Source organism: Adiantum capillus-veneris, chromosome 28 (genome assembly GCF_014529385.1).
Source record: "Adiantum capillus-veneris isolate H3 chromosome 28, ASM1452938v2, whole genome shotgun sequence".
Taxonomy (NCBI): domain Eukaryota; kingdom Viridiplantae; phylum Streptophyta; class Polypodiopsida; order Polypodiales; family Pteridaceae; genus Adiantum; species Adiantum capillus-veneris.
The window spans coordinates 44,100,698-44,122,418 of NC_140958.1; the positions used below are offsets into that span (position 1 = coordinate 44,100,698).

Sequence of the window (21,721 nt, forward strand, 5' to 3'; positions counted from 1 at the left end):
CAACACTTCACTCCCCCCCTTGTAAATATCCGCCCCCAAACCTCGGCATCAACTTTTGTATCGGCACCTCTCAAAACCCCGGCTTGACGTGGGCGTCAAGCTCTCTCAACCCGGGGGTGTATATAAGGGAAGTATGTGCCACTTCCCCCAACTTGCCAGCCCCGTTTTCATGTGATTACTTGCGTCCCTTGTATTCGGCACTTTCTTATGATATTGATCATTCGTTCGCGTCCCTCACTCTCGTGTCCCTCTTGCGTTCAGTTTTCAAGTTGCGTTCTTGTGTATGCGTTTGCTTGCCTGCAGGTCCCGTTTGCATCGTAGGTGAGCCGGCGCGGCCCCTTTCCCGTGACGCCCCGAACGAGGGCGTCACAGGAGACCTTGACTTGGGAGAAGCGTTGACGAGCTTGCTTTTTGCTCATCCTATCAGGATTAATCCTAGGCATGTTGGCCTAATTATGCCTCATCTACACAGCCCATTACCGAGGAAGAGCAAACCTACAACAAAGGCTGGCCCTGCCACATAAATGTGAGGGAGCCACCCTCGCCACACAAAGATGAGTCGAAGGAGAAAAGGAAGGAGTAGTAGTCAGTAGAGTGGCGGGCTCATTGCGCAGAGAGAGAGAGAGAGAGAGAGAGAGAGAGAGAGAGAGAGAGAGAGAGAGAGAGAGAGAGAGAGAGAGAGAGAGAGAGAGAGAGAGAGAGAGAGTCTGTCGTGATTCGTGTTGCGCTACTGCTTCTCCATGTTTCTCGACTCTCGAGCTTTCACCCCAGACTGTGGTGCTTTTGATTCCGCTTCATCGTTTCCTTGAGAGCATTCTTGACACACTAAATACCCACTAACTTAAAATACCCACTAACTTATCTGCTAATAAAAAAATACACATTTAAAAAACATAACCTCTCCTTTTTCATTAGCAAAGCATCACTAAGGCAAGCCAAAAACAGCTCTCTCAAAATAACACGTCTCGAGTTCAAAACCTTCCTCTCCTATGCTCAACAAAACCATCGGCTATGGCCTCTGCAGCTCGCCGAGCCGTGTCTAGGGTGACATTGTCGGGGCTATCGCGCCTGCTCTGTCACAATCCAACTCGCCAAACACAAGCTCGATCCTTCTGGGCGTTCAACTCGGCGGCGCCTGTGAACTCTTCCGGCCACGTAGAGTGGGACTACAGAAGCCAACGCAGAGCTCTTCCCGTTTACAATATTGTGCCCTACATTGCTGTGGATGCTTATGTCGCCCCCAATACTGTCATTGCAGGCGCAGTTGATGTCTGGGATGCCTCGTCTGTCTGGTATGGATCTGTCGTTCGTGGAGACCTCAACAAGATTACAATCAATTTTGCCGCTAATGTGCAAGACCGCTGTGTCATTCACGCTGCCAAAACCTCGCCCACAGGTACATTCCAGTTTTGTGTGATGTGGTGTGCTCAAGGTCTCATTTTGCATGTGAAAGTTTTGAATTTTGTTGAGGTAATGTGGAGTAATCAGCAAGTCTCTTCTAAGCACACATTGAGTTCCAATTTCATTTGAGCTTCTGGAGAACTTCACTATTTCATGGGAAGTTGATCGAGTTATGCTTGCAGGTGAAGCCCAGATGCTATATCCAATTTAGATAGACGTTGTGGTCATCAATTTTTACAATGAAAGGCTCCTGCAGGGCCCAGACGTCCTATCATCATGCAAACATGTGATGGTTCCGTGTCTTGGCACAAGAGCTTCTTGTAGACAATCCTAGATTTTGCCTCTGAAAGCACATTGTAGGTGCTGTAGTTTCTTTTGTGCAATTGTGAAATCCGGGTAGGAATGAAGGGAGGTGATTGCTGAAAATGCAGTTGTTTAAGCATCAGTATATGTACATCTGTCCCAGACAAATAGCATGATACTGGCCATTCAAACACACAAAGTACGGATATTATGCTCATCTCTGGCCATAGAGCTGATATGACCTTTCCACGGAGTGTGGGAGCTAGCAGCACACGGGCCAAGCTTCTTTCACAAGGATTTCGATCTGTATCACCAACCCCAACAAATATATGGGTTTAGAGTGGCTTTAGGTAGAGCATACTAGAGTATATGTGTGAATGCAAGCGTCTGTTAGGAATTTTGAGGGCCACCTCTTGTGTAATTTGCCTTGATCTAGCTTCTTTACGGGTTGTGAGACTAGTCCCTTGTGCTTTGGTCCTCAACAGTGCCCGGAGGTTGTTCAATCATTGGGCTTTTGAATGCTCATCTTATATTTTTTGACCATTTATTGGACTGTGGGCAAGAAACAGGGGAGTTGGTCAGCCTTTCATGACTTCTATATATAGGGGAAGGGGTGCTCCCTTATGGATTCAATATGTTTAAAGCATTGTACTTCTGGTATGTAGAGTTGTCCGCAGGGCTTGTATTTTGTGCCATGTGTTTTTCTCTCTCCTTCCCACCCGTGTCCTCCAAATGTGCTTGTGTCACCCCTTTTGTTCCACTTGACAAGGTATGGGAGCCTAGGCTTGGTGTTTGTTTAGGATTATGAGGAGGGATTGATTCAGGGTTTTGATTTTCAGCCCATGAGAGATAGGAAGACCTATGGGGAGAGATGGAGATTTGGTATACAGAATTTGCTAATTAGATAGAGGCATTGTCTTGGATGTGGTGCAATGGATCATATGGCAATTGGATGGACTAGGATGATAGAGCGTCCAGAGTAGAGACGACATACAGAGTCTAGGGAGAGACAAGCAGAGTTAGGGTCCAGGAGGTTAGAGGCTGAGAGAGCGAGGAGGGGAGAGGCTAAAAAGAGAAGGCGGGGTAGAAGGTTTCCAGGCACGGGGATCCACCACAAGATCCTCCTCCTCAGGCATCATTGTCTTCCACATGTTTCTATTGAGCCCCATAGGGTTTCTAGGGAAATTGCTGTACCTTTCCGGCTTCATAGTTCTAGTAAGGATGATATTTCTCTTCTGTACTCATGACATAGTGTGAGGAAAGTTTCCACCTCTTGGACATGATGTAATGTCCCCGAGGCTCATTTGAGACTAGAGCAAGCCTCTCCCATGCCCTTCCCAACGTCTGGATTCCTTCCCTAATGCAAATTTCTGGGTCGTTTGCAGTGTATTGGGACGGGCACACGTGCCAACTGAAAAGAACAGGTTGAGATATACACTTACCACTTCAAACAACTGAACAGAAAAAGAGAGACTTCACACGCGACACGGAGTGGTGGAGTTCTACCCTCAGAGAGCACTAGCTCCAAACTGCGGCGCCCCTTTCGGTATTTCTTTGTATTTCTTCAAACGGTACAACATTTGAGGCTCTGCTTGTCACGTGCACATCTAACCCTATGTGACGTGGACAAGCTACTTCATGACAAGGGTTCGGTTCAGTTCAGTTAGCCTAGCTTAGGAAGTGTTATGGCACTTTTGTGAGTCTATTCGCAGACCGTGCATGTGTCACAGGATGGGAGCGTACACGAGCACTTAGAAAATCTGAAAATTATAATTCTTTGAAAACATGAGAGAAGGGAGAAGATCGACACAGTATTGGGGACCAGAAGATGGACTGGTCCCCCCCCCCCCCCCCCCCCCCCCCCCCCCCGTTAAGAGTATTCTTTTATTCAGGGAGAATTCTTATACAAGCACGAGAACCCGAGGAAACCCCTCCGTTCTGTAATCTTAGACCCGAAGGTCGTGCTTTCCCGTAAAGGGCTTTGGCACAAGGCCGTTCCTTCCCGTAAGGGACTTAGGCGCGAAGCCGTACTTTCCCGTAAGGGACTTAGGCGTGAAGCCGTACTTCCGGTGAAGGGCCTTCCCGTAAGACGGGAGATTCCTGCAAAACAAACCACACAGAGCAACAATTCTCAATGCGTATCAACACCTTATACCTGTCGCTCCTTGCTCGGAGAATCGACCTCCGTACTCAGTCGTCACGTGAATACTTGCAGTTTCCGTCGCCAGACTTGGCTCCAAAACCGTAGCGCTGGTGCTTTTCTACTGCTTCCGGCTCTCCCAAATTGAAACGCTGGCTACCCTTTTATAGGGTCTGACACCCGGCAGGAATAGGGGTCCAAAAGCAGAGCTTGGCGCTCCTAGAGAGAGGAGAGAGAAAATCGCGTTTTCTAGAGAGAGGAGAGAGAGAGATCGCAAATCAGCCCCCTGCCTTGGTTTTAGCGTTGGTTTTCTTTATAAGGGCCTTGCTTGCTTTATTTTATTAATAAAAGGGCTGGTCACTTAAAAGTGACCGGTCACTTTATAAAATAAAGTGTGAACCTGTTCAAACTTTAAAAACTCACTCAGTTAGTGAAAACAATGCTACACGGACACATTCCAAGCGTCCCCGGGTGCAGGACACGACACAGATGCAATGCAGACACAGACTCCTCGCGGGAAAACATCTGTCCTCCCGCGACTGTTCCTGCTTTTCGTAAAAAGCTTCATTGAACCCATCTTTATTCTTGTGCTTGCGTTCTTACGTGTACTTTCTTACTCAGTTCGGATTTCCTCCTTAGCCTACGGGATGCCCCCTTACTGATGCACCTGTCACCCATCATGTGACGCATCAGGGGCACTCGTAACCCGGCCCTTTCCACCGAACTTACGGAAACTCCTTCGCGATGTTTACCGTCACCCATCAAATGACACATCAGAGTTGTCCGTTCCTGATGGCATTTCCTGTAGCTACAATCTTTTAACAGTTCTTAGTGTACACATTAAAATATCCTAATTTCATAAAAAGAAATTAATCATTAAAAATAAGAAATAGTCCAATTAGCAACATCCCTCTGGCTTCTAAAGAGTTGACCTCAACTGTAGTGCTTGGACATATACCTCCAATATCTCGGTATAAGCTGCTAATTCCTCCTGCGTCATCCACTGAGCATCTAGATTCGAATAGTTCTTAAACTTAACCAAATACTTCCGTGTTATCTTTCTGGGTTTGAGAGACCGCTCCTGATGACTTACTATCTGCTCCGGTTGGAGTATTTCTTCTGTTTCCTCAACCTTAGGAGGTTCCTCAGCACTAGGCTGGCTCGGAGGCGGTCCCACATACGGCCAGAGTAAACTGACATGGAAAGCATTATGGATCTTCCAATTAGGCGGTAGCTCTAATCGGAAAGCGACATCATTCACTCGCTCAGTGATCTTAAACGGCCCATAATAACGGGTAGAAAGTTTTACCACTTTCCCCTTATGGGACGCTTGTTTCTTAAGTCTTGCCTTCTCAAACTTGAGTAAGATTAACTTTCCGACTGTTAAGTCTAGATTCCTTCTGTGCTTGTCTGCAACTTTCTTATGCTTTTCCTGAGAGCGTAGGATAGCTCTCCTAACTTGCCCGTAGGCTGTGTCCAAATCCCGGACAAATTCATCTGCTGCAAAGATCTTATCCTTAGTTAAAAGGATGGGTGGAAGCAAAGGCTTACCATAGAGAATCTCAAAAGGTGCTTTCCCCGTCGATGAGTGTATGGTATTGTTATATGCATACTCGACAAGAGGCAAATATTTCTCCCAGTCAGATTGCGGTCTGACACATAAGATTTTAACATATCCAATACTGTGGAATTGGCTATCTCACTTTGCCCGTCTGTTTGAAGATGGTAGGCAGATGAAAAATTCAGCTTTGTACCAAGATTATCCATCAAGGCACGCCAAAAATTTCCTGTCATGCGAGGATCTCAGTCGCTCACAATAGACTTAGGCATTCCATGATGCTTAAAGATCTGTGCTAGAAAGACCCTAGCCATATGATCTGCTTTGATCGTTTTATTGACTGGCATAAAGTGTACTTGCTTGCTAAACCTGTCCACAATGGTCCAGATCGCGTCATTTCCAGTCTGAGTTCTAGGGAGATCCATGATGAAGTCCATGGCAATACTTTCCCAAGGTTCATTAGGCACAGGCAAAGGTTGTAGCAACCCAGGCGTCTTATGCCGATCATACTTCACTTTTTGGCAAACCAAGCATTCCCTGACATACTTATCAATGTCTGCTTTAAGGCTAGGCCAAAAGAAATATCTTTCCATTGCTAAGGTTGTAGGGAGAATACCCCGATGACCCGCATAAGGCGAAGCGTGTGCTTCATCCATGATCTTCTTTCTTATTGGTTCCGCCACACATATGGCCTGATGGTGGTAGAGATAACCGTCCCGAATGGAATAGGGAAACTCATTCTCCCCACGATGTAGCTTTCCCCAAATGGTGGAGAAGTCTGGGTCATTCGGATACAAATCCGGTAGTGCTTCTAATTCTTGGTGATACACCGAAGTGATAGCGTTCACCCTTGGCCGTCTAGACAATGCGTCTGCGACTACATTCTTACTCCCAGCCGTGTGAAGGATCTGGAAGTGAAACATAGACAAAAAGTTTGCCCACCTCATCTGCTTCTCAGATAGTTTCCTTTGCGTAAGAAAATACCGCAAACTCTGGTGATCAGTCTTGATCACAAAATCCGCTCCTAGAAGATAGTGCTTCCAGTTGGATAAGGCGTGAATCACAGCCGAGAGTTCCTTTTCGTAGATTGATACATGCAACTCTACATCCTTAAGCCGTCTACTTTCGTAAGCCACTGCATGGCCTTCCTGGTTTAACATTGCTCTGATGCAATCGCCTGAAGCATCGCAGTGAACCTCAAATGGTTTCCTTAAGTCAGGCACTATCAAAATAGGTCCATGGCTTAGCAAGTACTTGAGCCGATCAAAAGCTCCTTGTTGTCTCGATCCCCATCTGAAAGGAATCTTCTTCTTTGTCAAATCATGAAGTGGTCCTGCTACATGAGCAAATCCTCGGACAAACCTTCGATAATACGAACATAATCCCAGAAAGCTACGTACATCATGTACCGTAGTGGGAATAGGCCAATCTTCTACCACTCGGATCTTGGCAGGATCCATACTCACTCGATTGTGAGAGACTAAATGGCCGAGATAGTGTATCTCTGAGAGAAAGAACTCGCTCTTCTTTGCATTCACATGCAACTCATGCTTTTGCAATTCTTGAAACACTAAGTCCAAGTGCTTCCGATGTTCCTCTTCTGACTTAGAGAAGATGAGTATGTCGTCAAAGAATACTCCCGTAAAAGCTCGATACGGGCTGAAAATGCGGTCCATCATGCGATTGAACGTCGCAGGAGCATTGGTCAAGCCGAAAGGCATTACCAAAAATTCATATAGTCCAAAGGTTGTGCGGAAAGCAGTCTTATGGACATCCTCAGGGGTGATCCGTATATGATGATACCCACTCTTTAAGTCTATGCGACTAAAGACACTTGCACCCTGCAACTTATCAAGTATATCATCAATCCGGGGGATCGGAAAGCGATTCTTGATCGTGATCTTGTTTAAAGACCGATAGTCTATGCACATTCGAAACGTGCCATCTTTCTTCTGCACCAATAGAACTGGAGAGCAGTAGAGTGAAGCACTGGGCCGTACTAACCCTTTCTCTAGAAGCTCGTTGACTTGCTTCAAAATTTCCTCTTGCTGAGCAAGACTTACCCGATAAGGGGGTTGATTGGGAGGCGAGCTACCCGGTATGAGATCTATGCGGTGATCTTCCGGGCGTACCGGAGGGAGTTCATCAGGAAGTGTTTCCGTGAAACAATCCTTGTACTTTTCAATAAATTGAAGACGCTTAATTTCCAGACTAGAGAGAGAGTCCCTACTAGTTTTATCCTGTGCAAAAATCAAGTAAGTAGAAACACACTTCTTCATTTCTTTCTTAATGGAGATATGGCTTACAATTGGGAACTGCCAATCTCCTGCATCAGCTTGGATCTTTATTTTCTTACCCCCATGATCAAAAGTGAGGGTCTTTTCCAGATAATTGGGAATAGGTGTCATGTGAAAGTGCCATGGCATACCCAAGATGATATCACATCCCTTGATGGGTGCCATCAAAAATGATTCGCGGTCCTTGTACTCGCCAATCCGAAGATTGAGCTGTCCTTGCACGGGAGTTGCATTGGTTGTCAACCCCTCGAATGCCGATCTGGATGTAACCGGTGTGCCTAGCTGAGCCGGTGTGAGGCACAAACGTTCTGCAGTATCCAGGGAGATGAAGTTACCCGTGGATCCTGGATCATAAAGAATCAATACTCGATGGTTGTTCAAAGACCCCCAACCCTTCAGAAGTTGACGCTTCCCTTTCTCCGTTTCTGTGTTTCCTTGAACATCTGGAATTGAGTTCGAGCTTGGTGGTGCGGGTTCCTTCCTTGCTTTCTCTTGCCTTGTAGAGGCTTGCTCTTGCCGTTGCTGCTTTAGCGGGCAATCCGGTTTCATATGTCCTTTCTCGCCACAGTAGAAGCATCTTCCTTCCTCTCTGAAAGTTTGAAGTTGAGTAGGAGAAAGATACTTAGTTCGCTTGCCAGTGCCCTCTGGCTTCTTAGAATGATCATCGTCCCTCGATGGAGGACGTTTTCTTCCTTGGCCCCCTTGGTTATCGTAGACCCCTCTTTGTCTTGCACGGTAAGTGCTATGCTCCATCTTTCTGGGCGTCCCAGTTGAGTGCAAATCCTCAGCAATGATTGGTGACTCCATCATCCTTTGAAGGGATACACCTTCATACTCTTTCGAAGTTGCGGTTGGAGACCCGCTTCGAACTTTCTTTTCTTTTCCTCGTCGGCAATCTTCATGAAGGGAGTGACCTTCAGAAGAACCGACCAATACTTGTCCACATAAGTCGTTACTCTTTCATGTTCCTTCTGGGCAAGCCAGTCCCATTCCTTCCGTATGTGCTGCTCGAAGTCGGGCGGAAGAAATTGTTCATGAAATTCAGATTTGAAGCTCTCCCAAGTTCTGGCCTGAGAACCTTCCAGAATCTTGGCTAACCACCAATTACTTGCCGTTTCCTTGAGGTGCATCCCCACATGGCGTAATTTGGATTTTTCTGTGAAGTGCCCATTGGTAAAGGCGACTTCAAACTGTCTGATGAAGGACAGTGCTTTGGAGATGTCTCTCCGTCCGTTGTAGGTTTCGAACTTGATGTCCTTGTTGCCTGATTTGAAGACTCTCATGCGATGTTGAGACTAGCGACCTTGCTTCTTGAATCGAGGCTTATCTTTAGGTTGATGTATGGTAGTGGCGGTAGTAGCTGCTTCCTTCTTCTGACGAGATGATCGAGAAGTAGAAGTATAATCAGGAGATGAGATAGAGATGTCCTTGCTTTCGTCTAGCAAAGAGAGCGCTTTTTCCTGGCCTTTCCTTGAAGTAGGCCGTTCATTCCGATCCGAAGATCCTTTGTGCACCTCGGCACGTTCTTCTTCTCTTGCCTCCTGTGGTCTCACGCCAACAGTGTTGTCTGGATGCTTGGCCGCATCAGTTCCATTCGTTTTCTTCATTCCGCCCAAAAGCTTTTGGACATCTGGCAACAGTAAGATTTGTTGCAACTCCGCAAGCTGAGCTTGCACTTGTTGAAGCTCCTCTTCAACGCTTCTCCCTTGGCTCGACATGGTTCTTCCCATTCTTCCCGGAATCGTCCTTCTTTGCAGAGAAAGAGAGGAATCCGACCTCTGATACCACTGTCCCAGGACGGGAGCGTACACGAGCACTTAGAAAATCTGAAAATTATAATTCTTTGAAAAACATGAGAGAAGGGAGAAGATCGACACAGTATTGGGGACCAGAAGATGGGCTGGTCCCCCCCCCCGTTAAGAGTATTCTTTTATTCAGGGAGAATTCTTATACAAGCACGAGAACCCGAGGAAACCCCTCCGTTCTGTAATCTTAGACCCGAAGGTCGTGATTTCCCGTAAAGGGCTTGGGCACTAGGCCGTTCCTTCCCGTAAGGGACTTAGGCGCGAAGCCGTGCTTTCCCGTAAGGGACTTAGGCGTGAAGCCGTACTTTCCCGTAAGGGACTTAGGCGTGAAGCCATACTTCCCGTGAAGGGCCTTCTCGTAAGACGGGAGATTCCTGCAAAACAAACCACACAGAGCAACAATTCTCAATGCGTATCAACACCTTATACCTGTCGCTCCTTGCTCGGAGAATCGACCTCCGTACTCAGTCGTCACGCGAATACTTGCAGTTTCCGTCGCCAGACTCTGCTCCAAAACCCTAGCGCTGGTGCTTTTCTGCTGCTTCCGGCTCTCCCAAACTGAAACGCTGGCTACCCTTTTAGAGGGTCTGACACTCGGCAGGAATAGGGGTCCAAAAGCAGAGCTTGGCGCTCCTAGAGAGAGGAGAGAGAAAATCGCGTTTTCTAGAGAGAGGAGAGAGAGAGAGATCGCAAATCAGCCCCCTGCCTTGGTTTTAGCGCTGGTTTTCTTTATAAGGACCTTGCTTGCTTTATTTTATTAATAAAAGGGCTGGTCACTTAAAAGTGATCGGTCACTTCATAAAATAAAGTGTGAACCTGTTCAAACTTTAGAAACTCACTCAGTTAGTGAAAACAATGCTACACGGACACATTCCAGGCGTCCCCGGGTGCAGGACACGACACAGATGTAATGCAAACACAGACTCCTCGCGAGAAAACATCTGTCCTCCCGCGACTGTTCCTGCTTTTCGTAAAAAGCTTCATTGAACCCATCTTTATTCTTGTGCTTGCGTTCTTACGTGTACTTTCTTACTCAGTTCGAATTTCCTCCTTAGCCTACGGGATGCCCCCTTACTGATGCACCCGTCACCCATCATGTGACACATCAGGGGCACTCGTAACCCGGCCCTTTCCACCGAACTTATGGAAACTCCTTCGCGATGTTTACCGTCACCCATCAAATGACACATCAGAGTTGTCCGTTCCTGATGGCATTTCCTGTAGCTACAATCTTTTAACAGTTCTTAGTGTACACATTAAAATATCCTAATTTCATAAAAAGAAATTAATCATTAAAAATAAGAAATAGTCCAATTAGCAACAGCATGCCCAGGCACTTAGAGTAGATGCATATCCTCTGGTTGCACACAGCATGATCATCAGCATTACCATCAGATTCCATCGGGAGCATTTTACAGTGCAGAAAACCTATTTTCCCTATTTTAGCCATTTTTCACTTATTATTTTTAAGTGACTTTTGTTGGGAAACTGGGTAGGGCAATTTTGCAAGGAACTATATAAGAAAAGCGAGCGCTAGCACTTTCTGGCAAAAGAGGTAGCAGGAACCTGACATCCACAGTGCACCTTCTCAGCAAGACCCCCCCTCGGCGGATGACTTAGCGTTTTCAGCCAAGAACAGCCAGCGTTTTCTTCAGCTTTGCAGACCTCCTAGCGTTTTGCATTTGCAGTAGCCTGGCGACAGCAGACAAATCAAGATTAGTAGCGTTTTTGCAGCAGTACCCAAATCAGCCCTAGCGTTTTGGATCAGCACAGCCCCCTAGCGTTTTGTAGATTCTTGGCGACAAGACAACAGAAGCATCAGCATTTTCAGTTTTCAGCATCGACACACCGTAGAATAGTCCCGAACCTCGCAGATCTCACCTTCTCGCAGCAGATCCTCGCCGCATGGTTAGATCAACGAGCGTTTGCAGTTTCAGCCCGGAAAACGCAGATTTCAGCATCTGCGTTTTCAGCGTGTTGTCGTCGCATCGTCGCCATCGACATCGTCACCAACATAGAGTCAGAATTCGGCAGATAAAGATTTGCAGATTTCAGCCATTAGCGTTTTCAGATTTCAGCCCGTCTCGTCGTCATCCTCATCGTCCTCGACATCATTGGCAAGTCCAAAGCATTGTAGAGATTTGTGCAATCAATAGAAGACCGCTCTCGCCATAGAGAGTGGGGCCTTTGGAGGAGGGTTTGACAACATTCTGGTGTCATATTCTTCTCTCTCTATCTCTCAGTCTCATGCACCTTCATTCACAGTGTTCACCACTTTGTTTGTGTCCATTGCACTCTCTCACTAAAGGAACGGAAGGCTCTCCCTTCCGTAAGTAAAAGGAACCCTTGAGCAGAGTTCGGAGCACTCATCTTAAGCAAAGTTCAACATTCACCTTACACTGTTCTACATCTCCCACGGGTAGAATGCCAGAGAGTGAGCCTTTGTACGTATTCTAAGGCCCTCGGCAATTCAAAAGCGGTTACATGAAAAGCATCAAGTCTAAAAACATATGGTCCCAAAAGCTAGTACCAAAGGATGCCAACAGAATTTACAGCAATCCGTAGAGCTGCCACGTCAACAGGTCAGTGCAAAACGTGTCTGTACATCAACCACGTCATCAGTCTTCTATGCAAGTTGTAGTGTGTGTCTGCTTTATTTTAGGCCCCATCGATCGGGGTTCCATAAGTTGTTGGGGGTTAGGATTTTTAATCCTAACCCGTTTTAATAATTGGCTAACTCAACGAGGATCTCTACGTTGGTGAGGACTTCTTCTTCTGCTTTTGCTAGGGTTTAGACCATAGTAACAGGGAACGGGCGGAATGGACCCTATATGTTCCGAAACAGCGTTCCAGACGGGTTCGACTTCCAAAACGGAGTCGGGAACGGAACGCCGTTCCGGAATGGGATGTAACCGGAACGGGGGGGGGGAGGAACGGAGTGGAACTGTAGATGCTCGGTTCTGCTGAGATATTGGCGGGTACTGTGGTAGATATTGGCGGGTACTGTTGGCTGAATTCTGAGATACTCCATGCTGAGAAACGCTGGTGCTAAAGGCTGAAATCGTTGGTTTGAGGAGGCTGAGAATGCTGATGAGAAGGGTTGGAAAACGTTGGGTACTTGGTCCTACGAGTACTTTGGGTACTGGTACTGCTTCCTGCCTCTTCTGCCTTCTCAAGCGTTGGCCATGGCTGCATCTATAGCCTTCACAAACTGGGTCAAGCAGCCATCTCCAAACTTCCACGATTCTTAAAAAATGCCAGTCACTTATAACTTAAGTGAGCACATAAGAGGCGGTTCACACGCTTGAATGCCTATATGCCGATCGATTGTATTGTGCAAGAGAGGGTATGCAACTATGACCGGCCTGGACATGCACATCTTGCCAGAGGCTCACAAAGTGCCAGGCTATGTAACAAACTTGGACACCCCAAGTCTAGATTCTGTCGCGACTCCTCCGTAGAGCTATCAGAAACTGGTCAGAATCTGATCTTGTGTCACGTGCACATCTAACCCTATGTGCATGTGGACAAGCTACTCCAGGTCCAGGGTTCAGGTCAGCTTAGGAAGTGTTCTGGCACCTTTGTGAGCCTGTGTGCAGGCCGTGCATGTTCAGGCACTTAGAGTAGTTGCATATCCTTTTTGTTGTACACATCATGATCATCAACACGAAAATCAATACCCATCATGAGCATTTTACAGTGCACAGAACCTATTTTATCCATTTTTCACTTATTATTAATAAGTGACTTTGTTGCGAAATTGGGTAGGGCAAATTTGCTAAGCTCTATAAAAGAAACCTAGCGCTAGCACTTTCTGGCAGAAGAGGCAACATAAGTTCACCAACTTACAATAATGCACCTTCTCAGCAAGACCGGCAGGTGACCTAGCGTTTCCAGCCAACAACAGATCAAGACCAGCATTTTGGCTACAGTTCAGCCTAGCGTTTTCAGATTTACTAGATTCAGCCTGGCGTTTTGCATATCCCAGATTCAGCCTGGCGTTTTTGCAGATAGCATCAGCATTTTGCAGATTCCCGGCGACAGATCAAGCCCTAGCATAAGCGTTTTCAGTTTTCAGCACTTAGACACAACAGATCCCGCCACTAGCCTCGCAGATCTCACCTACCCGCAACAAATCCTCACCGCACAGTAAGATTAGCCAACGTTTTCAGTTTCAGCCCGCTGTCCACAGATTTTAGCATTTGCGTTTTCATCGCGTCGTCGCCATCGCCGTCCTCGCCGACATAGTGCCAGAATTCAGCAGTTTACAGATTTGCAGATTTCAGCCCCTAGCGTTTTCAATTTTCAGCCCATCTTGTCGTCGTCCTCATTGTCTTCGACATTGCCGGCAAGTCCATTGCATCTAGACCATTGTACCATATTTGTGCAATCAATATCATAGACCTCTCTCGCCATAGAGAGGGGGAGGAGGGTTTGAGAACCGTCTGGTGTTGTATTCTTCTCTCTCTCTCTCTCTCTCAACACCTTCATTCACAGTGTCATTCACTTTGTTTGTGATCATTGCTCTCTCTTACTAAAGGAATGGAAGGCTCTCCCTTTCGTAAGTAAAAGGAACCCTTGAACACAGTTCGGAGCACTCATCATGAGCAAAGTTCAACATTCACTTCCACTACACCTTACATTGGTATCAGAGTTGTTCTGTATCACTCAAGGAAAGAACCACAAGAAATTTTTTGCTTGTTGCGGTCGCACGTAACCCAAGTCCACTTGCGCTAATCGTGTTTTTGAAGAGTGACATATAAGCCAAGAAAGGACTTGTCCGGCCTCCCCTTGTTCCTCTTTTGAGAACGGACCGTGCACTTAGCGGCCGGCCAATTGATGTGAGGTGGGAAAAAGCAACTTTGGTGTGAGCGAAAGGCCGCCAATGGGTGCGCGCGCAGGGAAGAGTCGAGCTCGGGTAAGAGAAAAGCCTTCTCTAACACAGATTGCAAGCTAAAGAAAGAAGTCAAGAACCCTAAGAAGTCAAGAACCTCAAGAACCTCAAGACCTCAAGAACTCAAGAACCCCAAGAAACCCAAGAACCTCAAGAACCCAAGTTCCTCGCGAACTTAAGTACCCAAGATCTCAGTGTATGGTCATCACCCGAAGCAGAATGGATACTTTGCGTGAAGGTGATGAGCATGGAGGTGGTGAAGAAGAATTTTTCCCATCAGGAGGTTTTTCCGACCCTCCCCCTTCTCCATCTACGCCACGGTTTGCACCAAATCCTATGGAGGCTTTGATCAATACGATGATGGACATGATGCTACAACAAGAGGCGCAATGCGCCACCTTGGATCACGAGCGTGATAAATCGTGCTTAGCGGCCGAGAAAAGAAAGGCAGAATTGGATCGCGAGCGCGAAGAAAGGCGGTTAGCCTTGGAGCGTGAGCGCGAACAAACGCGCTTGGCGGCTGAAGAAAGAAGGGTAGCCTTGGAGCGTGAGCATGAGCAAGCGCGCTTGGCGGCCGAAGAAAGACGAGCGGCCTTGGAGCTAGAGCGTGAGGCTCAGAGATACCAACGCATGCAAGAGTTGGTCCTACAGGTACTCACCTCGAAGTCCGAGCTACTCAAAGAATCATTAGGTAGCACAAGCAGAGATTCGGACTCCAACAATCCAGTCACGGAGAAGTTGACGTTCAGTAAATATGACGGTAAGATGGATGCTAATATTATTCACTCTTGGTTGCATCAATTTAATGCTTACTTTGCGACAACTAAGAAAACAGGAAATAGCAAGGTTTTGACGACAGTCATGTACCTTGCCGGTGATGCCATTAATTAGTATTACGCATGGCAAGTGGCAAAGTTGACCGCGCACCTAGAGGAAGCAAGAAAGAAGTGCCCCTTTCCTTCAATTTGGGCCGACTTCCAAGACAAGCTCAAGGCGCGGTTCATGCCACCTCAGTACCTCGCACGGTTGAAAGACGATTGGCGCGGTCTCAAGCAAAATGGTATGCCAGTTATGTCTTTCTCTAATCGTGTTTTGCAGCTCGGCACCCAATTACGCAAATCGGATGATGAGCGCAAAGAGGCATTCTTTTATGGATTGGACGAGTATATCAAGTATGATGTCAAAGTACTCGATCTAATAGATCTCAACAAGGTGGTAGCGATTGCTCTCGCACAGGAGATGAAGCACAACAAAGGAAAGCCTAAGGAGAACAAGTCTTCTCACAGTACCTCTCAGACTTCTCAGAACCCACAGAACGGTAAGAATGGTAAGAACGGTAACTCTTGTAGCTAATCTTCCTCTAGTCCTTTGGAAAAGAATTCTCAAAATGAATTTAAGGGTAAAGCTAACACATTTGCTAAACCTAAGCTAACCCGAGATAAAAAAGTTGCACAAGGAATTGTAGGAGGATACATAGCGTCAGAAGAACAAGTCATTTATTCTAAAGAGGGAAGATGTTATCAATGTCACACTAAGGGTCACATAAGACGAGATTGTCCTAAGAACGCACCTACAAAACCCACAAAGGAACCCACAGAATTCACATCTTCTATCAATGCAATCAGAGAGCACACTAATGTGTCCCAAGTTTCTCACAATCATGCCGATGCATCTCTCATGCATTGTTATGGTTATGTGAATAATCAATGCATTTTGGTCTTCTTTGATTTTGGTAATATGCATGATGTGATTAGTGACTCTCTCGTGAAGAGCGCACGTCTCGAAACTCGACCCATTGATCCCATTAAGACCTCTGGTTTTGCTCTTGGCATGCACTCTTCGTTTACGCATGAATGTCCTGATGTGACCGTGTTCATCATTTTTGTAGAAAGTTTTTGATTTCTCCTCTTTTAGGATATGATGTGATTTTTGGCATTAAGTGGTTTAAAGGTCATAATCCACAAGTTTATTGGAAAGAAAACACTCTTAGTCTCGCAGTTGAAGGAGCATCTCTCGTGGTTCTTCAATGTGACACTAAGATTTTGTCTATGTCACTAATCTCTCACTCTCATGTTTTGGAGGAGGATAAAACACGTAGTCTCATTCTAGAGAAGCATGATTTGTTGCATGACAAAGAACAAGAAAAGACACATGACACGGAACCCGAAAAAGAACAAGAAAAGGAGACTCTCAGTCATTCCTTTTCCAAAGCATGACACATGTTTTGCTTGAGAAAGATGTGATTGTTCACAAGGATGATGGTTTGCACGATGATTTTTCTAGTGAAGCTAACCTCATTGCAGATACGATCAATCACGAAGAACCGATCTTGGCTCTTGAGTCGAGGTTTAAAGAACCCACTCAGGAAGTATTGTGTGTTCGCATGATTAGTCAGCACGCATTGTTCGAGTGTTTCATTCGTGACGATTTCTTGTATTTTCGTCACTGTCTTTACATGTTCCCTTTCCACAGTCATGCTGTATTGTAGGATGCACATGATTCACTTACAAATGAGCACGGATGTATGCGGATCTCTCTTGAAAAGAGCAAAAGTTTGCATTCAAGGAATTCACATTCCATGTCTCTTCCTTGGCAAAACACAGTCTTAGAAAGAGCACAAGAAAGATTGTCCATTAAGCATCGGCATTTTCATTGTGATTTACCATAGTTGATAGGTTTAGGTCGAAAAGTCAAGATTCGATCTCACTTTCTGCGTGTGTTTGGTGAATGGTTTGGGACCCTGTCACTTGGTTCATCTCAATTGCATGCACAATCATTTAGGAAACATAGTATTTTTCCAGTCACTCTACATGAAATGAGTATGTTCATGATTTTGTGTTGGAAGTGGTTTCATGAATTTCCTCCTCGAAGATTCTTGAAGAAGGTAGACGCACGACCATAGCCGAAGTTTGAGCATTGAAGCAGCCACAAATCCCTTTGTGTCGCTTTCGGCGTGGCCCAAAGAAGCAAGCATTGCAAACCTTCATGAAGTTCAAGTATTGCACGACCAACACATCTGAGTGGGCCGACGAAGAGTCCTTCCCAGGATTCCAGAAGTTGTTAGCGCTCTCACTCGACGCCACACAGTTCGGTACCAGTACCTCACTTTGAAAAGAAGGGGATGTCACGTGCACATCTAACCCTATGTGCATGTGGACAAGCTACTTCAGGTCCAGGGTTAAGGTCAGCTTAGGAAGTGTGCTGGCACCTTTGTGAGCCTGTGCGTAGGCCGTGCATTTCCAGGCACTTAGAGTAGTTGCATATCCTCTGGTTGCACACAGCATGATCATCAGCATGACATTCAGTACCCATTATGAGCATTTTACAGTGCACATAACCCATTTTTTCTATTTTATCCATTTTTCACTTATTGTTAATAAGTGACTTTGTTGGGAAACTGGGTAGGGCAAATTCGCTAAGTTCTATAAAAGAAACCTAGCGCTAGCACTTTCTTGCAGAAGAGGCAAGAGAAGTTCACCAACTTATAATAATGCACCTTCTCAGCAAGACCGGCAGGTGACCTAGCGTTTCTAGCCAACAACAGATCAAGAGCAGCGTTTTGGCAACAGTTTAGCCTAGCGTTTTTAGATTTACCAGATCAGCCCTGGCGTTTTGCAGATCCCATATTCAGCTTGGCATTTTTGCAGATAGCATCAATGTTTTGCAGATTCCCGGCGACAGATCAAGCCCTAGCATAAGCGTTTTCAGTTTTCAGCACTTAGACACAACAGATCTTGCCCCTAGCCTCGCAGATCTCACCTACCCGCAGCAGATCCTCGCCGCACGGTAAGATTAGCCAGCGTTTTCAGTTTCAGCCCGCTGTCCGCGGATTTCAGCATCTGCATTTTCAGCGCATCTTCGTCGCCATCGCCGTCCTCGTCGACACAGTGTCAGAATTCAGCAACTAGCAGATTTGCAGACTTCAACCCCTAGCGTTTTCAGTTTTCAGCCCGTCTCCTCGTCGTTATCATTGTCGTCGTCATTGTCGGCAAGTCCATTGCATCTAGACCATTGTACCAGATTTGTGCAGTCAATGGCATAGACCTCTCTCGCCATAGAGGGAGGGGCCCTTGGAGCAGGGTTTGAGAACCGTCTGGTGTCGTATTCTTGTGTGTGTGTGTGTGTGTGTGTGTGTGTGTGTGTGTCTCAATACCTTCATTCACAGTGTCATTCACTTTGTTTGTGATCGTTGCACTCTCACACTAAAGGAACGGAAGGCTCTCCCTTCCGTAAGTAAAAGGACCCTTGAGCACAGTTCGGAGCACTCATCTTGAGCAAAGTTCAACATTCACTTCTGTTGCACCTTACATCTTCTTTGCCTTTTTCTTGTTCTTTCCAAAGCTTTGCTTCTTGCTTCGCTTCTTGCCCTTTCTGTCGTCCTCACTCGAGTCGGAAGAGGAAGAGCTGGAAGAACTGTCTGAAGAAGAGGACGAAGAACTGGGTAGTCCCTCAAAACGCACACGCTTCTTCTATTTTTGTGCAGATGCAAAAGAAAAGACGGCCCAGGTAACCGGGCTAGTCAGTCCCCTTCTTTTGCTTCATTGATGGCTTCTTCGTGTCCAAAAGCTGATTGATTTGAGTCTGGACCTCATTATGGAGTTCTTGTTCAGTGAACATCCTCGGAGTAGGAGGCTTCTTGATTGCCGGTTTGATTGGTGGTTTAGTGGCATTCTGCCACTGAATATGCACTTAAGCCATCGATTGTTGGATAAAGAATTTTGCAAATTGGGGATCCTTAGCAAACTGAAGCATCTGCTTTGTGCACTCGTCAACCTGTTGTCGACGTTGCATCTCCAAGAGTTCATACTGTGTGGGCCGAGATGGTCCGTACTCATCTTCAGCTAAGTCGTTTGAATTTGCCGTATTGCCTCCTCCTGCCTCAGCAGTTGCAGAAGAGGTCGATTGATTCTTTTCGGAATCCACAAGTGTCGCGAGAAAAGGGATCGGATTTCTCGGTAGAAGAGAAATCGGTCGTGCTCTGATACCACTGTAACAAACTTGGACACCCCAAGTCTAGACTCTGTCGCGACACAACAGAGATTCACTTCAAAACAATTCACAATTCAAGACTCCACACGATCTGTCGTTGTTCCGTGCCAAGAGAGATTCGCCCCAAAGACTGGCGCCCCTTTCGGTTATATTAATCTTTGAGCAAAGTACAACTTCCGTGGGTGCTCGCTCTCAAACTGTGCGTCTAGATGCTCTGAGAAGTGAGCCCCCTTGGGTCACTTATAAACATTACAAGGGGCTCTAAAAACAGAGCCCCAAAAGCATGAAACTCAAAAGCAACTCAATCCCAAAAGCTGACAGCCAAAAGCAACCAACGCAGCCTACTGAAATCCGAATAGTGCCACGTCAGTGCTGTCAGCGCGATCTGTGGAAATCCGTACAGCCACGTCAGCAGTCAGCACGATCTGCGACGTCCGTACAACGTCAGCAGTCTTTTACGCAATTTTAATGCCTAGTTGTCCCTTTGGCCCCTCGGCAGTTGTCCATAAGTTGGCACAATTTATTAGTTGGACATACCATGTCATCAGTTTGTGACAGGCTAGGTCCTCTAGGTCTCAGTGGCTCGACACGTTGAGGGATTCCAGATGTTTCTCAACCAATGCATTACAAAGGCGCATGGCTCCATCATCAAGCACTTATGGTATATCTATGCGGGTACTATAGTGACTTTCCAGTCACTTTACATGGAATGGGTATGTTCATGTTTTTGTGTTGGAAGTGGTTTCAGGAAATTTCAGCCATGGAGATTCTTGAAGAAGAAAGAAGCATGACTCTAGACGAAGTTGAAGCATTGAAGGAGACTCAGAAGACTGTGTCGCTTTCGGCGTGGCCCAAAGAAGAAGACATTGCAGACCTTTATGAAGTTCAAGTATCGCACGACCCACACATCAGAGTGGGCTAGCGAAGAGTCCTTTCCAGGATTCCGGATGTTATTGGCAATCTCCCTCGACGCCATACAGTTCGGTACCAGTACCTCACTTTGAAAAGGAGGGGATGTCAGGTGACACATCCAACCCTATGTGTTCGTGGACAAGCTACAGCATGATCAGGGTTCAGTTCAGTCAAGTCAGTCTAGAATATGAAGTGATCTGGTACTTTTGTGAGTTTGTTCGCAGACCGTGCATGTCCAGACACTTAGATTAGATGCATATCCTCTGGTTGCACACAACATGATCATCAGATTCCAGTCAGATCCCATATGTAGCATTTTTACAGTGCATAGGCCTATTTTCCCTATTTTTGACATTTTTCACTTATTATTTTTAAGTGGCTTTTGTTGGAAAGTAGGTAGGGCAATTTTGCTAAGTTTGTATAAGTAAAAACCTAGCGCTAGCTGTCACCTGAGTGTGACTACTATCTATCCTTTTTGTTGATTTCTTTCTTATTATCTATTTACTTTCACTTTTTAGGAACACCCCTCGGGAAATCTAACTGCCCTGCATTGCATAGCTAGTGTGGAACTGTCGAGAGGGAGTCCAAGCCTGAGGGCAAGAGAGCACTAAGGTTGGACAAGGACTATGGTTAGCCAAAGTGGGGTCATTGACTAGCCAAAGTGGAATCCTTTGCTACAGAGGCTACATTTCAGTTCTGGATGCGGCCGCAGTGTACAAAGAGGGTCGGATGACCTAGAAAGATACAATGGCAGCATCTCCTAAAATTTAGGGAACTGCTATTTTGGGACCTGAAAATGTGTTGGCGTCATTACCTCCGGAATGACAAGGGGAACATTTTCTTGCTCTGCTGCAAAGTCAACTGACGCACGAGTTGAGATATTTTTAACCGGGAATGCCCAAAGTCGGAAAATGTGCCATGTGGCACTCTGTGAGCATTCTGCTACTCTTGGCCAGAGAGGGGGCGCCTAAAATGAGAGAGGAGGCTGATTTTCAGATTTTGTGATAGGTCAAGAGCTATGGAGTGCTTGCTTTCCCTCTTATGCACAGTGCGGTGCCAGGAGTGATGCCTTGCACGCTACACACTGCCCTCTCTCTCCCCTTTGGCAGTATGTTATGCCCCTCTAGTGGGCTCTTCATTTGACCAATGTACAGTTGTGTGGGTTCATGCACGATTGCCGAGGCAAGAGCCTCTTGCACAGGTACTGGATTAGCTAGCGGCTAATCCTCCCCGCAGGTACAGGTGAATTCGGAGAGGTTTCACGCCAGAAATCTCGTCCGATTCAAAGGGCAAGTAGCCCTACAGGTGCGGGAGCTCGAGGACTTGCTACGGATGCGACCGGCACGCGAAACGGAGCCCAAAACAGTAAATTACAGCCTGCTGTGTATTTTTGCAGGTTTAGGGTTTTGGCCCTAAACGGAC

General features: G+C 46.3%; 1 protein-coding gene across 1 annotated transcript in view; it reads left to right on the forward strand.

Moving 5' to 3' along the window:
• The first annotated feature begins 960 nt into the window (after window positions 1-960).
• LOC147420349 (gamma carbonic anhydrase-like 2, mitochondrial) overlaps window positions 961-21,721 on the forward strand; it is a 42,288-nt gene continuing 21,527 nt past the window's right edge. Inside the window, exon 1 of the mRNA XM_086504665.1 lies at window positions 961-1,396. Within this exon, the coding sequence (XP_086360791.1) occupies window positions 1,012-1,396 (385 nt within the window). The 5' untranslated portion in view covers window positions 961-1,011. The remainder of the gene's footprint in view (window positions 1,397-21,721) is intronic.